The 17888-nt window shown below is 39.6% G+C and overlaps 1 protein-coding gene across 1 annotated transcript in view; it reads left to right on the top strand.

Moving 5' to 3' along the window:
- Window positions 1-12065: 12065 nt before the first annotated feature.
- LOC149588141 (uncharacterized) overlaps window positions 12066-17888 on the top strand; it is a 31399-nt gene continuing 25576 nt past the window's right edge. The window contains exon 1 of the mRNA XM_089863011.1: window positions 12066-14353. Coding sequence (XP_089719137.1) covers window positions 13477-14353 — 877 coding nt within the window. The 5' untranslated portion in view covers window positions 12066-13476. The remainder of the gene's footprint in view (window positions 14354-17888) is intronic.

The raw sequence follows: 17888 nt of genomic DNA, 5'->3' as shown, positions 1-17888 counted from the left end.
TTCTCGGCTCGTTCGAATGTTGGGAGAGAAAGCGAGAGAGTAAGGCATGTTGAAGGGAATTGCCTGTGGGGAGGAAACCTGTCCGAGTGTGGGGTCAAAGGTAACCGTACAAGTTAGCTCTGTCAATGTGATTCTGGCTAGAAAACGTATCGGTTTCTGAACTATAATGGTTGTAAGAAATGTAAAGTACTGTTTTCGATACTTGAATGCGAAACAATTGTAAATCGATAGAACGAAATTTAAATTATGTTCCGATTTAAAACTTTATTTTACTGGTAAAGGCAAAATTTTACGTTTTTAACCTAATTATTGTGTGAAGTAAAACGTAACAGAGTTTTTTATATCTTTGTGAACCGTGTAAAAAAGAAATATCAATATTGTTCAAACGAAACAAACCCTATTTCTAAGAAAATTTAAACAAGTTGGGAAACCAAAATAAACCTCTCCGAGTCGAGACGCGATTAAGAGGTTTTTCAAAAATAGTTAAATATAACTTCTATTAATTATTTAAATCGTCAATAACTTATCTTAATTATTTAAATCGTCAATAAATTATCTTAATTATAGTTAAATCGTTTTAAGAAACTTTATTCCTAAAATCATTTGACGTTTGAATTCAAGCTTATGCTTCTTTAACAATTTTGCGAAATTCAGGGTAAATAAGGCGATTTATTCACAATAAATGACTAGAAAAACCACAATTGACTGAATAGTTTGCGGAAGCCCTGCCACTGGGAGGCTATACGTTTCTCATAACCCTATCCGATCGCCGCATACTTCTTAATCCTAGCCAAAGAATGCTTTCTGTGAACTCGTTTGCTCCGATTTGCCAACTGCGAACGTGGTGGCAGACACACAGTTTCGTCCAGTGTAATACCTTTCCGTGACGTCATTGTCACTCGGAGAGGTGAAAAAAAGTTTAATGTTTCCATTGAAAACGAAATTAATACTTATCGTTAAGCTTTATTCCAATTTGATTGCGAATTTGCAATAGGATCTCCTTTGAACATCGGAAAACCAAAAAATAAATAAGAAAGAAAATGGAAAGGTCCAGTTAGAGCGTTCTTCCATGGTATTTTATCAGGCTGTCCTTTCGTGTGAAACATTCATCTGACTGTCAGATTTAGAACTCGGCCACAAAAACGTACTATTCCTATTATGGGGTAAAGAAAGAATTCCACGGCATGCGCTCATGTTCTAAAAACTATTATAGCTTGAAGGGTAACGCCTTTTAGTTTGACATTTCGCTTTTGTTGTATATTTATACCTTTTGGGTACGGAAACAGAACGGATGGCTTGGGAATTTAGCCAGGGGCTATGTACAATCTTTAAGGGCGCTTGTACCACACGAGATAAGCGCTATCGGATCTTCCGCTTGGTCAACTGAATATAATTGACTTCTCGACGTTGGTCCGTCCGACGAGGTGCTTTTACACGTGCTTTTCTCTACCTTACATAGATTGGATGGGGAGATATAATTGTTTGAGAAACTTTTGGGGTGAAATAGTAAATCATGATTTTTGTTAACGATAATCACTAAAATTTGGTTATGGTGGCTAATTACATACTTGATTAAAGTAGCCATCTGATTAAGAAAATAACGTTTCGATGATACCCTCGATAACTTTAATTGCAATGCAACTAGCAAATGGCCGTGCATTGATTCTTATTGTTGTACTAATTATAAATGGTTTTTAATAGCAATGAATAAGGCTACTTAGGCCTAACTCGGTTTAAATAACTATAATTGGGTTTTTAAATGCAAATTCAAAATATAGTAATGAAAGTAAGCAGAATGGAGTCGTAAATATTTACAGAAGATTACCCATGATTTTAAAAGCGTTTTTAGTGCTTAATCAACAGGCTGCTCCCTTCAAAATGTCAGCCCCGGGCAAGGTGTTCAGTCAGTGAATTAGTGACTTTTACAAATATAATATTTTTGTACTTTCATACTGTTCAATTAGTGTTTCCTTTCATAATTTAGTATAATTATAATATTTTTTAAAACATTTACTTATTTCGTTACTCAAAACCTTTCCCAACTTTTTTTATTTCACTGAATCAGAGGTTTTGGTTACGTTTTCAAATTTAGACGCGATAAATTTCTCTTTCTCCATTTTGATAGGCCTAATTGTAATCTCAAACAATGAATTATCGATTTTGATTGGATTTAGTAAGCTTTTACTATACAGTGTGATTAAATCAGATTGAAGACCACCTTGAGACGGGGCCCCTAAACCGAAAACATGACCATTGTAAAAATGCATAGGCAACTATCAAGTAGATAAATGTTAGACGGTTTTTAACCTGTCATTATATTTCTTTCCGAACAGCGGAGTTTCCTCATGATTATCCAGTCGCCAGCAGAGAGTATAGTTCTGAACCGGAAAAAATATCCGAACTTTTTAAAGGGGATAAATTCCGCGAGTTATTAGGTTTTTAAAATAGAAAAATCTCGTGTCGCGAGGGTTATAATACCCCGGGGTCGTCCGAATCTCGTTCTTGTATACTGCTAAAAAGAAAAAATTACGTAAGAGACCCTCGAATTGCGTAAACGTGAGTTGGATAAGTGTTTATGGGCCGGGTCCGATTTAGGCTCTTTCGTTCGTCGCTCCGCCGGGGTTCGCTGCGGGGCGATCGCTTCGGGGAGCCTCGGCGGGCGTAGGCCGAAATCCCGGTTGGTTGCGCCAAAGACTACGGGGCTACAATAGTAAGCTACAACATCCGAGCCCCTTTTTCGATAAGTTGATCCTCGAACGAGCCTGACGTCGGAATACGAGACGCTGCCGTAGCGAGGGCGGAAGAAACCCGCCGCGGGAGACACGTTTACCCGCAGTAAAAATATAAAAACTAGTCTCGAACATCGATAATGTTTCGGAAAAGGTTTTTCTGGTGGTGTCTGCGGTGAAACTTTCACCTGCAGAGAAGCTTCAAAATTACGAAAGACCGACGTTCAACAAGACGTCCTGAGGTGTTTTCTCGATGAAAGTGTAAAAATTATCGTGTTTATAAAGATTGGGATTTGATAATGTTAAGCGCGAATATGTAGTGATAAAATGAAGATAGTGAAAACGGCCCATCAATCGATTTTGATAGTAACAGACCATCAAACAATTTTTATATCAGAGCAAAGTGAACAGTTCTTATTGGCTTGCTCTAAAATGGAGAGTTCGATCCTGTTATCGACGGTCCTGGCTATTTTCAAGTGGTTCGAGGTGTACAGATTTTGAATCAAAGTGAGTGAAAATAATTTTAATATCTAGAAAAATATCATTCTTAGCCAAAAAAAAAAATTATTCCTTGTTTAAACTTTCGATACATAAAGTTGCACGATGAAAATTCTTTCTTCTATACTGCCATAACCGCGCCAAGCCACGATTCACTTGTTATTACACGTGGGCCGCTAGAGGTGAAGACAGAGAAACAGATACATTCTTTAAATTTTTTAAATTCGTAATTTAATAATTGGGGCGAAAATCTTCATATGAGTAGAGCGTCTGAACCACTTCATATCAAATTTTTACCCATGTCGTTCTGTCGAATCCGTAATTCTACAGGGCCGGTAGGCCCTTGTAGATATGACATGACACCCTTCCGTAATGTTAAAGAAAAAGTCACACCTTTTAGGGTTAGCGTCCCATAGAAAAAGCATTAAAAAATTTTCGTTTTTTTAACGAAATGGTCATAGGCCATACGGAAAAAGTATAGCGAAGTTAGTTTTCGGATATTCTCTAGAGATTAGACCAAAGCGTCCTTGCTTGCTCCTCAGGCGTTTAAAAATGAAGGGACTGGCATTGGTAGCATCCGCTCTATAGATAAGCTTTACAAATTCTGCGCCAAGTATCCTCACAGTTTATCAAGGTTGACCACGGAAGGGGATTTGGTCTATTTTTTGCTCACCTCACCACAATCAACTCACGTCACGCAAAATATTGTAACTTTGTTTTCTTAGAGCTCAAGCTGAACTAAATTTTATAACTGAGCTCATCACTGACTCTTCGGGCTCAAGCTCATTCACATAGTTTTTACGGGCTCACCTCGAGCTCAAGCCCATTCACATAATTTTGACTGGCTCACCTCATTCAAACATCATATACTGTGCTCACCTTGGGCTCATTAATGAAAGTATTAAGCTCAAGCTCGAGCTTGATCTTAGATTTGTGTCGATACCATGCACCACTTTAGGATTAGAAACCTTTAAAACCTCATCCTTAAAATGGGTTGTACTTGTTTCCGTTTGCACTATAACGCGGTCAACAGTGCGCGGGTTCATAGTTTTGAATTTTCTTCGCTCGAGCTCGAGAAACCCGTAAAATCTACAAAGGGACTCAGCTCAAGCTCTCGCTAATTTTTAGGTTAAAACCGGGCTCACAACTAAAGTCTATAACTTTGTGACGTATTGTTAGCAATACGCTGTAACATGTTTTTCATAAACTTTCATGCTTTGCTATATAGGGCTCGTGAGTTTATCAATTATTTATAAAAAAATCTCACTCGATTCAAGCTCGAGCTCACTGAAATTAGGTGAGCGCGGACAACTATGCTTGGGCTAACAGTGCACTATTTCCATAAAAACCTTGCTGAACTGTACGAAAATTGAAATTCACCCTGATAACGTCTACAATCTGCGCTTTATGCACTTGTTAATCGGATAAACAAACTTCCCGTTGTCTATGTTACAGTTTATTTACTAGTCCTTTTAAAAGATCCATGATTAGATGGACTCATGGAATCACTGGGTGTGTGGATCGAAGACAGCTAGAGAAAAAGGATAAGAATGGAAGTTTGCAGGGGCCAGCAGTCCCGATTTACTGGCGGCGTCGGTCGTAAAATAAGATGAAGGACGTTAAGCTTTAAAGTGTCGTCTTAGACGATCATTACTCCTTTTGTTTCCTCGGCGTGATGCGGTGCCCGACTTATCGGAATCGTGCTCAGGACAGGGGACATTTGTCAAGCCGCGTCCGAAATAAATAGCCCACGTCAACTTTCTCGGTGCTGCTAGGATGAGTCTCCGCCCAAATAGTAACCAGAGCCCCGTCTCTTGTTATGTAAGACGCCATTCCTTTCCATTTTTATTTTTTTAGTTTTTACTTTTTGCTTTTCGTCGAATGGTTTCCCAAAACGTTTCCTTTAGACTTTATAAGACGGCTGGATGGTGTCGTGTTACGTTTCCCAAGCGGTTTTTGCCTCTCCGAGTGACGATGACGTCACGGAGAGGTATTACACTGGACGTGTTTGTATTTTGTGTGTGTGTCTGTCACCGCTTTCGCAGTTAGCAAATCGGAGCAAACGTGTTCGCAGAAAGCAATTTTTGGCTTCTACTCCATTATCATCGTTAGGGTTAAGATGTAAGCGGCGATCGGCTATGGTTACGAGAAACGTCTAGCCTCCCAATGGCGGGGCTTCCACCAAAGGTTCACGCAATTGCGCTATTTCTTACCCCTTATCGGGAATCTATTGCCATATTTCCAAAAATTGTTAAAGAGGCTTGGAGTCAAACGTCAACTAAAGCTATGTTTAAAATGATTTTAGGAATAAAGTTTCTTAAAACTATTTAACCTATGTTAAGGTAAATTACTGACGATGAAAATAATTAATATCAATTATATTTATTTTATTATTTAAGAAAAAAACCTCTTAATTGCGTCTCGACTCGGAGAGGTTCATTTGGTTTCCCAACCAGTGGTTTAGATTCTACTAAGCATTACAAGTCAACACTCACACTGAGTTTATTAAAGCCCAATGGGGAGATATTTTTTAATTATTCGAAGAAATGTTTTATAATTTTTAGTACTTAGTTACTTTAGTTCTCTTATGTAAAAAGATACCGATCGACAAGTGTGTGTGGTATTTGAATGAATTGCGGAAATCGTTCTCTATAGGACCGTAGACGAAGTGCTCGAGGCGATCTTCCCAGAAATGCGTAGTATGTCTTGGACCGCTTGTTTGGTTGCTCGGCCATTTCTTTTTGGTGTTTTTGGCGCGAAAGAGCAGTCGCGCAAAGACGAGTACCCGCGGTGAAATCCGCTTTGCGAAATCGACGCTTTCGCTCCTTTCCGTCTTTATTAAAAGGCCTCCATTAAAGCCCGCCAAAAACCCCTCCCTCTCTCTTTTGGAACTAGCAGAGTCGCGCCTTATATTGGCTTAAAAGGTATATACAAAAGGCTCCTATTCTCGCGTTTGACTGAAATAGAGGAGAGTTGTAGGAGGATGGAGGGAATATTGCGAGCCCGAACTCTGGTATTCTTTCGCATCCGTCGGCTTTATTAACCCCGCGGTACTCGATCTATCTCTCTCGCTACGGGGAGCCGCGAATGCCTTTTATGGTCGCTCTATTGTTTTGGGGCTTCGAAAGCGCGCGCGCTCGTCCTCTTATATATTGAATTGCCGCACGCGCGTTCACTCTGAAAATGGCGGTCCTCATGTCCTTCGCCCGGCCCGTACTGGCTGGCCCAGGGCTATAGCACCTACCGATAGTACCGCCAAATAAAAAAAAAATATTTTATTTTTCCCTTTCTCAAAAATTGGCCCGCGTTGCTTAATGACGCGTGCTTTTCCTTTCTGACGCAGCGTGCAGTGTCACGAGCGGCTCCACGTGGAAGGACAATTTTTTTTCTCTCTTTTCCGAATATGACTGGCAGTCTTGCCAGAATAGTTTATTGCTCAAAGACTTTCAGATTCCCGCGGGTAGATTCTTCCTTTCGGGGAATGAGATGAAAACTGATAACGCCCACCGCGCACCATGTTTGTTTATACCACTCTACAATCCTTGAACTTAATTAAATTTTATAAATTCTCCGAGTTGAATGTGACTGAAAAGATAACTTACAAGTTGGAGCCAACAATATATTTTTATTAAATTATGCGGTTTGAACTTATATTAGTTTAGATGTAGCTCGAATTATTCTTGATTGAATTATCATATATACGAGAAAATATATTAAGATACTGGCTTAGCTCGTTTTAGGCATTAATTACGTTTCCAAGAAGGCCCTTGTTAATCCAAAATTTCACTTCAGTTGCTTCAATATTTGCGCATTCAAACTCTTATTAAAATATTTTGTTTAACACGTAGTTTTGAACCGCAGCCTACGTTAGTCAAGGCCTGTTCGCGGTTGTTTCGAAGTGGGGGGACTTTTAAGAAACGCGACTTCATATTTTCCCCCTATTTTGCCGCGAGATGTCATTGCGAGCTGGACCGAAATGAATATTTTATATTGCAAGCGCGCGAAAAATTAACATTTCAAATTCCTTCAGTCCCGCTAACAGCGCTATCGGGTGAGAGAATTCGGTTTTTTTCTGCTTACACAGTCTGTGCGCAGTTGCCCGCCAATTTCGCCGTGTACAAGGGAAGGGTATGTTTTCCATTTCAATTTCCATGAATCACTTAATTTCACAATTGCGAAACGCAAATCTTTATTTTTTCCTATTTTTAATTACTTTATTAAACTTTACTTTTAAATAGATGCCAAAATTTTAAATTAAACCCAAGGCTTAGGGAAATGAGACCAAGCGGCCATTTTACTTGTTTACATTGTACCGTCTTTCTCCAAGACCTTGTCGTCTGCTAGTTTTTTTTCTTTACTTTTTATTTACTATTATTTTTTTATTTATTATTATTATATTATTACTTGTTATTTATATACTGTTTGTAATGTTTAAGATGGTCCATGCTCCATGCAAAAAAAAAAAAAAAAACTTTTTGCATAAAATTGGATCTCGCCCAAGGCCTGAATTTTTGCAAAAATATATAGGCAATTGAACCTCGGCCTTTAAAATTAAATGCTTAATTTCATTAGAAAAACTGGTTTATTTAAGGTTATGTCACTATATACGATGAAAGCGAAACTTATAAATTTCTCGAATATTAATCTAGATCCCATAGCTGCATTGATGATTCAACCGGCAGTTTGAAACTAATCCCCGCCCACGTAACGGCCACACCCCGTCTCGCCATATATTTAGTCCTGCTGGTCTGTTTGTCTCCTGTTCCGAGAGTGTATGCGAAGGAGGTCGCTTAGCAACCGAGGGTGCTCTCAGGGGTGGCTAAAGAATGGGAGGGGGTAATAACGATCCACCGAGTTGGGAATAAATATTTCTTGAGTTTCTATCTGATTTCGCGTGGGAGTACAAACATTGATTGTTTAGAGGTGGCGCCATCTAGGTTGTATAGTGCACCAGCAACTCGTTCTTAATAAGGTCTGTTCATTGGCACCGTGCCAAAATATTACCCGAAAAATGTCTGAGGTAGACATCCGATTTCTTTCCTTAAGTAACAAGTTGGGAAACCAAAATAAACCTCTCCGAGTCGAGACGCAACTAAGAGGCTCTTCTTAAATAATTAAATAAATATAATTGATATTTTTAATCATCATTAATTTAGCTTAATTATAGTTAAAAACTTAATTATAGTTAAATCGATTTAAGAAACTTCATTCCTAAAATCATTTTAAACATAGTTATTGTTGACGTTTGAATTCTAGCGTATGCCTCTTTAACAATTTTTGTAAATTTTGGGTATATAAGGCGATTGATTCACTGTATATGACAAGAACCTTTGGTGGAAGCCCTGCCATTGGAAGGCTAGACATTTGCCGCAAACTTCTTAACCCTAACGATGATAACGGAGCAGAAGATAACATTGCTTTCTGTGAACTCGTTTGCTCCGATTTGCCAACTGCGAACGCGGTGACAGACACACAGACATGTCCAGTGTAATACCTCTCCATGACGTCGTCGTCACTCGGATAGGTAAAGAGCGGACCCTGTAGACGGTGGGGACGATTTGGCCCCCCTTTTATTTGTAGTTCCAAAACTTCTCAAACGGGGTGTAAAATTTGGAAGCAAATGCTGTAGTAAGAAAATGCACTACGTTTCACACTTATAGGGTGCCATATATTATTTTCTTATGATATAGAGTATTCGCACCTCACTGCATTGGACAACATTATGCTCTATGAGAAGTTAACATGCAGTGCCACTTCTCTATAGAAATAGAAATATCCTCCTGTCGCCATTTAGCTGTAATCCTATCTCATAGCTGGCAAAGCAATATTTACACAGCAAAAGTTGGTAATTTCCGCGGGTTGGAGGGAGATGATTGATATCTGCAGATGGGGTTTTCCAAGAAAAACCATGACGGTGGTCCTTTAATGGGATTTACCATTACAAATAGTTGTCACTAAAAGCACCTCCAATCTCTTTAACTTCAATTTATTGTTGTCAGTTGCTCTGTTGGCCAAGTTAATGAAATACCGGAATTAATTCAAGTTAAACTGAGAATATGGTGACATAATTTTAGCCTCTGTTACCATCCTCACATACTTTCGTCTGCTAATTTTTGTTTTGTCTCTAAAAAATATAGCTAACACACTCTGCCGTTTTAAAATGGATATTTTCTTTTGAAATGATCAGTTTATTTGAAATATCATATATGGTAAATAAATCATTAATAATGATCACTAGGTTGGGTGAGTTACTCATGGTTTAGAATCCTAATATCTTAATATTCTTAGTAATATGAATGAATTCTTAAAAATACTGATTAAAATTGAACTTCTGGTCTAACTCTCCTGATATCCACAAACAATAACTTATAAATAATAAAATTTAATTTTGATTTGCTATTTTTAAAATTTAATGATATAATAACGTAGACTGCTTTATAATTTACGTTTGTGAATCTCTTTCTGAACAGCGATAAACTACGTATAGTTTGAAAGAATTGAATAGTATTACTTTTAATTGAGATATTGAAATGGTACATCCACAATATTGTAATTGTATAAATATTCCTGTGGGAATTTCAAGTTATTCTTGTCCTTATTGAAATATACTTTAAAGTATACAAAACGTCTATGGTATAGTCTATGGGATAGTCCTGTCATTTCTGCGGTTTTTCTTCGTCACGTTACTCACGCGCAAAATAATCCTCTCTTTGTGCCCATGCTTCTTTTCCTGGATTTTCAAAAACGTCCCCCAACAGAAAAGAACACCTGCAGAAAGATCCCACTTCTTGAAAGTACTTAACGGGGTACTAAAACGCTGCAGCAAGCTTCATTTCGATGAAACTAAGAGAGGATAAAACTCTTCCTTCGCGGCTTTTTGGTTCCTGCGCAGTAGGCGTCTTGGATCCTGAGAGTGCATGCGTGTAGACGACAATGGATCAACCCCTTTTTCAATATCAGTGGCCGTCTGATTGACAGTCCTTTTCTTTGAAGCCATATCTAGCGTCTGTGGATCCATATACCGGATGTTCCGTTAAAGAAAAAACAAGGTGAACAAACTCCGGATCCTATTGTATTTATATCACGCTCATAATAGAAATAAATCCTTTAAGTATCTCTTTAAGGAAGGTCTTAGCGATTTCATCAGTTTACAGTTCCGCACAAAATAAACACCTGATGCAAGGCCATTTACGCCTATATAGGCAAATACAATCGGAGAAACCAAATACCAATACACGGGGAGGGGCCCCCTTGAGGTATTCTCTCTCTCGCCAAGAAACTCCGCCAGAGTCAGTGCGAGTTATAGCCTCCAGCGTGAAGTGAAATCTGATAATCCATTCATCGGTAATAGACCATTGCATTATTTATATGCACAAAAACCCACACACAGGGGGGGGAGCCGCCATCTTAGGTTATTTTTATCGCGCCAAGAGGCAACACCAGACGGAGCCCGTATTCACTGAACGAATACCTCGCACATCCTCTAGCGGTGCTCCTCGGCACGAGGGAAATAACCCAAGATGTTGGCCTCCCCTCCTGTTGTTTCCTTCTCGGATTACCCAGGAATACATACAGCTAATAGGAATCATTGGGTTGCCATTTTTTTCAACGTATCTAGGCGGATTTTTATGCATTGACAGAAAGATGTCAAAAATATGAGCAGTGGCGGATAATATTCAAGCCCGGTCCACAAAAATCCGCATAGAAATTAAAATGGGAGATATGGGACACAATGATTCCTATTTGATGTATGTGTTCCTGGCTGAAATAATTCGAGGGGTCCGACACATTCCCCAAATTTCATTGTTCACTCAGTGATTTCGTGATTTTGCCAAAGATTTCATGATTTTAAAGAGATCTCGTGATTTTGACAGAGATTTCATGAATTAGCCAGAGATTTCGTGATTTTAGCCGGAGATTTTGTTTATTTTAGTCAGAGATTTCATGATTTTAGCCAGAGATTATGTGATTTTAGTCAGAGATTGCGTGATTTAGCCTGAAATTTCGTGATTTAAAAGTGATCTCGCGATTTTGCCAAATATTTGGAGATTTTAAAATTTCTTTAAAAGTTTAGTGGAATTGGAAATCGGCTCGAAGATTTCACTCAAATGTCTAGAGGTGGTTACACCACTCTTGTCTCTTTCAGCTATTGTTAGAAAAAGGGACCATTAAAATCGAAGGTCCTCCATAGAGAAGCTCTATAGATGCTTGGCAAAGCAGTGTTGCTTCAGATAGCTAGGTGGTTATGTGCATAAAGACACCGTCGAAGTGAAAACCCAGAATACGTCAGGGCCAAGGGGCTAACAACTCTCAGAGTTCTTGAATTCCGATATCGGATTATGTGTAGCCTAATAAAGTCTTTAGCACTGTAGAGCTTTTAAATATTACACGTAATCCTTTTAGTACAGTCAGAGGTACAGCCAATTACGCTGAATGACCAGCCCCTCGGGCAGCTCAATTTGAAAAAAACCTTTCCCCTTGCTTTTACACTTTATCGTAACTAAGTCAATTGACTACAGTAAAAAACACTTGTTGAATGATTTTTTTTAATTAAAGAAGGTTACGTAATTTTTAAGGGAGGCTTTGATACAGTGTAATTGAAAGGGAGACGGCATAAAAAATTAATAACTTTTAACTTGAAGTTTTGTGAGTGGTCCCGTAAAAGGTGCTTCATGCTAGTATGAAATAGCTTCGAAATTGAAAATCGAAAAGAGTATAGAAATAAACGGACGTTTTTTTTGTTTAGTTCCTCCCTGGCTTCAGATAGAATCGAGCAAGGTTGTATTCCGATACCAGGTTAAGATGGTACTAGTCCGTAACCCGTGTTTGTCCATAAGCAGCCGAAAGTCACCGCGAAACGGGGTGGTAACAGCGAAAATATTAAGGATAACGAAGCTGGTAGGAGGAGCTGGAAATACGCCCAATCACCTCCCCCAACCGCCCCACGCTCCCGAACGATGCTAGTGAAGGCGAGAGGACGGGGGCGCTCGGAGTGACGGGGTTCATTCTCGTGATGCTAGTGTTAGCTCTGGCGAACGACGAGGGAGGGGATTCAAGCGCCCCCTGGGAATCCCTAGAAATAACTACAAAGGGGAAGACTACGGGGGTTTACAGAGTTCCACCCAGACATTTCTAGTTTACAGTGTGGAGGAAGCCAAACGTGCTAAAACACGGGTACAAGAGATACGTAGATGTAGCCTTTCTAGTCGTATCTGGTATTCAAAATAGAGGGGGACGGTGCGAGCGGGGGGTTGGAATTGAAAACGAAGGGGCGCATGCCAGAGGGGGACTAGGCCTGTCTCCCAGTAGGTCTTTTCCTAAAATCCACGGGGTGCTCTTATACTGTTACTTCGAAAGACCACTTCGGATACCTCACGGTGACACTAGGGAAACACCGTATTTTCTATGGAGTAAAAGACTTTTTTTGACGACAACTCTTGGCAACCACCTCTTGGAAAAGTAACTTCGATTATGGGCCGCTCCGGGTGACCTTTATTATTACGGCAGACGGATCTATATCGTTTGGCGCAAAAAGCCCAGAAGAATAATAAAAAAATCCTTTTTGCAAGAAGAGACTGTGCACCCTTGTCGAGTTTTACGCCGCTTCTTTTAATATTACGAGGAGAAAAAGGTTCCGAGTGTCACGTTGCGGTGCCCCGGAAAAAGACAACTCTTCTACTAACGCGTCCCACTGACGTAGCGCGACGGGGCAGCTCTGTGGAACACTCGCACCACTAAGGGGAACAGAGAGCAGTGAGAGAGAGAGAGAGCGGGTGTCCCTTCCGTATCGGTGTAGCGGCAGAGCCAGCTCAGCGGTAGTTCGAGTAGCACGCCGGGGCTCACAGAGAGGGCTTAAAAAAGATCTACGAGTTTTACTCGGCGCTGAAATAGGCAAGGGCCACCCGCCGAAAAGTCAAGATTTTGATCATCGTCGTAACACCCACGCCCGGTGATATTGATACCGACACTAGCGTTGCGTTCGTTTTTTATCGAGGTCGTATTTAGTAATAACCACCGAAAGTAGATCAATATATTAATTTTGTTTAAAAAACTCTACACGCGCACTTGAACTGTACGCCCACCGCCGCGTCATTTCTTTCAAAGCCATGTTTATTTTTGTTACAAATCCGAGAGATGTAAACCGTAAGTTACGTTTAACCCGAGAATTATTCGAAACTAAATGTTTACATTAATTACTTAAAATTAACTCTTAAACGCCAAGTTTAATATAATATTAAAAAAAAAAAAAATGATTCACACGTTTATGGAATCGGCCATGAACAACGTAGCGGTCGCGATGAGTTGTAAGCTTAGTCCGCCTTTACAACATCACGCTAGCGCGGCTATGCACCCCCACTACGGGACAACGGCGGTACCTAATAATAACGCACCGAGCGGGGTCGGCGGGACCACGAACGCCTACGGGATGCACCACCACCATCATCAAGGGACGTACGCGGCCACGACGAGAGACTTCTTACTGAGAAGCCGGGATACCCTGTCGGTTAACGGCGGGGCCAACATGACCCCTTCGACGACTTCGTCGACTTCGCATCTAGAAGGCGCGGCGGTGTCATCAGCGGGAATGTTTACGAACGGTACGATGAATCAAAACACTACCGGAACTGAACCTCAAATAACGCCGAATACGGGTGGCGATCATTCGGCGGCCGCCGCCGCGGCAGCCGCCGTCTTTTTCCCCGGCGCCTTGGATCATATCAACGGCAACCATCACCATCACGTCCGTCATCACCAAGTTCATCACGCGTTATCGTTATCGGGTGACGTTTACGGTCGAACGTCGACGGACGCTTTCGGTCACCATCATCCGCATCACCCTTTAAACCATCAAGGAATGATCAGCGGAGCTCGGACGACGGGATCGGACGTTCATCACCACATGAGTTCGCATCATATGAATCACGTACCTTTAAGTTCTTACGAGGCGGCCGCCGCCCACCATCACCACGTTCACGCAGCGGCAGCCGCGGCGGCGGCCGCGGCCGTACAGTGTGGGGCCGGCGGTCCCGCGGGCGCTTTTTTCCGTTACATGAGACCGGCGAACGCGACAAACATTAAGCAAGAGTTCACGTGTTTATGGGTTGAACAGGATCAAATTAACGCGGGTAAGATCACTTTTAAATTCATAAATTTTAATTGGCGTAATTAGCAGTTCATTATAAATTGTCGTGATCACATCATATTTTAGATGACACGAGTCGGTTGAGTCTCTGATAAACAATTTCGGAATGTCCTTAATAACTTTACCAATGAATTAATTCAATTCACTATATTTAACATAAAATTTATGATAAAATAGCTCGACAAAGTCTTCTACTTATTTTATTTTTCAATCGCTCAGTTATGACAGTGCATTTGTGACGTCAGACGCGTTATAACATTCATAAACCCTCAAAGGTCAAAGCTAAGCGATAGTCGTTAACGACTTGGGTAATATTAGCCCATCAGTTCTCAGTTCAAGTAATTTCGTGTAATTTAAGGAAATTATTGGGAAAAATACAAAATATTTCACCTTAATTTGACGCTTAAGTTCATATTATTTCCGAGAGTTTCCGTTACGGCTTTTGGTAATTTTCGAGGGGCTAAACACTTTAATATTATTGGGTGACGCGTAATCATTTGTCACTGTCTATGGTTTTTAGACCTATACCGATTATGTGTGGTCGCTGGCCCCTCGGTATATTTCCATTAATATATTTCACACCAAGAGAAGGGGGGGGGGGTTTCTGTAAATGACGTCATCACACGTAATCTTAATTATTATAATTTACTACAATTTCTTTTCGATTGTTGTTGCATACAACCGCCCAACTCGAAATCGGCCGCAGAGTTCATAATATATGTTCCATAAGTTTGTCACTGATTAATGAGAGCTTGTCATGAAGTGACGTGGGTCATAGATTCGAGGTTAAGCGACGCCTGGTGACTGGGGTGATGTCAAAGGCTTATTAATGCAGACTAAGTATTAAGATGGACTACAAAACTAACCTAGTGTAGTACTTCAATTCTCGCTTGTCGTTCTCGAACTATCTCGAACTGTAGGTCTCTAGCATTACAAAGTATAGGTAGTGTCATTCTTATGGAAGAAACATATCTTATAAACTTCTGACTAAAATAAAAACGTTAATATTTTAATAGCAGTTCTAAAATAAAAATAACGGGTAAAATAAAGTTTGGAGTGGTTAGCCCCTTGGTTTTGGGCCCAGTTAAAAAGAGTCGTTGATAAATCACTCCGCTGAGGGTCACATTCCGGCGGAAAATATAGTCCAAAAAAAATATGCGTGAAAAATTGTTTCTTAGAAAATTGGAAATTCTTGGAAGTTTTTAAATCGAAAATTTTCACATTCTGACAACTTTTTCAAAAGTAAAAGGATATTTCCCTACGTTTACAATTAGATTGATAAAAATTGGGCCTTAAAAAATTCCGTCTTGCATGCATTCTTAAAATAAAAATATTTAGAAACGGTGACTGGTTTTATTTAGAAAGATTCGAACAGAGTGGCTATGGCTGCATTTTCTTTAAAGGGAGGGTGAAGTGGAAAATCAAGTGATTTTTCTTTATCGATTCTTCTACTAATTATAAGACCATTCTGAGTAGTGAAACATCCAGGAAATATCTCATAATGATTTTATAATTCAAATTAGGTTGAGATTTTATGCATAACTTTGAAATAAGGAACTCTGACCAATCGCGTAACGCCCTGCCTATTTATTAACCAAATTCTCGTGGCACGCTCCATGCCGAATGAAATTTATCGCGAAATATGATAAAATTTGCACGTGATGCGACTCGCGAGACGTAGAGCGCGCCTCGGAAATTTTGTTAACCGGAAGGTAGGGCGTTACGCGATTGGTCAGAGGTCCTTATTTCAAATTATCCTTAAAATTTGAACCTAATTTAAATTTTAAAATCATTCGGAGACTGTATTTCCTGAATGTTTCACTATGCAGACTGGTCTTATAATTAGTAGAAGAATCGATGAAATTAATCGCTTTATTTTCCACTTCAGCCTCCCTTTTAAGCTAGCGAAAACTGTATTGAATTCGCTACTATACACGCCATGAATTTATTATAGTCAGGACCATAAGCTTCTTATCCTCTCCAGGACCTATTCTTGCGCTATACATCACCCTACACCGGCTTACAGGCTACGGCTTTTAATGCCCTATTTTTATGGAGAAAAAAGATCAGAGGGGTCGGACAGAATAATAAAAAAATAGACCCTTTTGTTCAAAGGTCGGGTGTTTGACCACCCTGTATTTTAGCAACAAAGATCAAACGAAAGGACTTTGTGGAGAAAAGAAATTGAATCAACATTAATATACAAATTAAATCACATTATAATTAATTTTTATTAATTTCTTATTAGTAGATTTTTAATTGGTAGTAATTTTAAAAGAATGAAAAGCTTAAAAAAATATTAGACATAATGCGGGAGTTAATTATGTTGGATTAATTACCTAGTTAGCTTATTTTGACACCATGTTTAATAGATGTTAGATGAAAGTTTTGCTAGTTTATTTTACCAACGGTCAGGCGCGGTTTAATTTAAATGCCCAAATGTTTTGGGTGGGAATAAAACCTCCATGATTTCCTTTATAGATGACCCCTATCACAATAAACCATTAACCGGGTCTGAAGAGCCAAAGACCCTATAGTGGCATGTTTTTCATTAATAGAAACATTTTCCGAAAATGTTTTGTTTATCGAAATTGAAAACCTATTACATCCGTCTTTATATATATATATATATATATACCACTGGAATTCATACAGATAATAGGAATAATTCTGCCCCATACATCCTATGTTAATTTCTATGCGGGTATAGAGCTATTTCAGTGGGGGAAAAATTTCGTCTGCTACGAAAATTGGGCCTGCCTTTGAGTGTAGAGGGCGGCCATTTTATGAGGGTTTCTCTATGGGCAAATAGCATTGGTGACGTAGCCATTACCCCCTCTGAAATAGCTCTATTGTGGGCCGGGCTTGAGAACTTACTATCCGTGACGCCTCATAATTCTGATGTTTTTCTGTGATTTGCGGTCGGGTGCGCTAAAATGGCTAGGAAATGATTCCTATTAGCTTTATGTATTCCTCTGGTTTATATTTGAGGAATTGTGTTTTACTAAAAAAATTACAGCTATATGAAAAATCGCATTTCTTTTCGTGATGAGTTTAGTATTCTTTGGAAACTAACAGTAATAGCAAGAACAATAATATGAGCTGAGAATTTTCAAAGATGGAATTGGACTTTGTTAGTGCCATGATCTCTTATCCAGCCCTCGTCCACTCCACTATTACTGGTTCCCTCACATGAGCAACGGAAATGCATGTCTCTAGCCCAGGGTTCTAAGTAAAAAAAACCCAGCCCAAAAAAACCCGCGGGTTTCATTGGGTTTTACCGACCATAAAAACCCACTTTATAAAACCCATCACTAAGGTCGATGAACTGAAACTGTACCAAAATACGGGTAAAATAATAAACAAATCCCCTTGTATACATAGTTTACGCGCAAGGAGGATTCATACCATTTGCACAAGGAGACCAGGCAACTAAGAGTGTAAAATAGCAGACCATTTTACACTCTAAGTCGCTTGGTCTACTTGTGTTAATGGTAGGAACCCAGAGGCTCTGGTAA

The sequence above is a fragment of the Phalangium opilio genome, unplaced genomic scaffold (genome assembly GCF_054372755.1).
Source record: "Phalangium opilio isolate 3A_F unplaced genomic scaffold, DU_Popi_V2 ptg000662l_1, whole genome shotgun sequence".
NCBI classification, from domain to species: Eukaryota; Metazoa; Arthropoda; class Arachnida; order Opiliones; family Phalangiidae; genus Phalangium; species Phalangium opilio.
The sequence above is the reverse complement of the archived record's forward strand: the minus strand, read 5'-3'. Positions and strand labels throughout refer to the sequence as shown.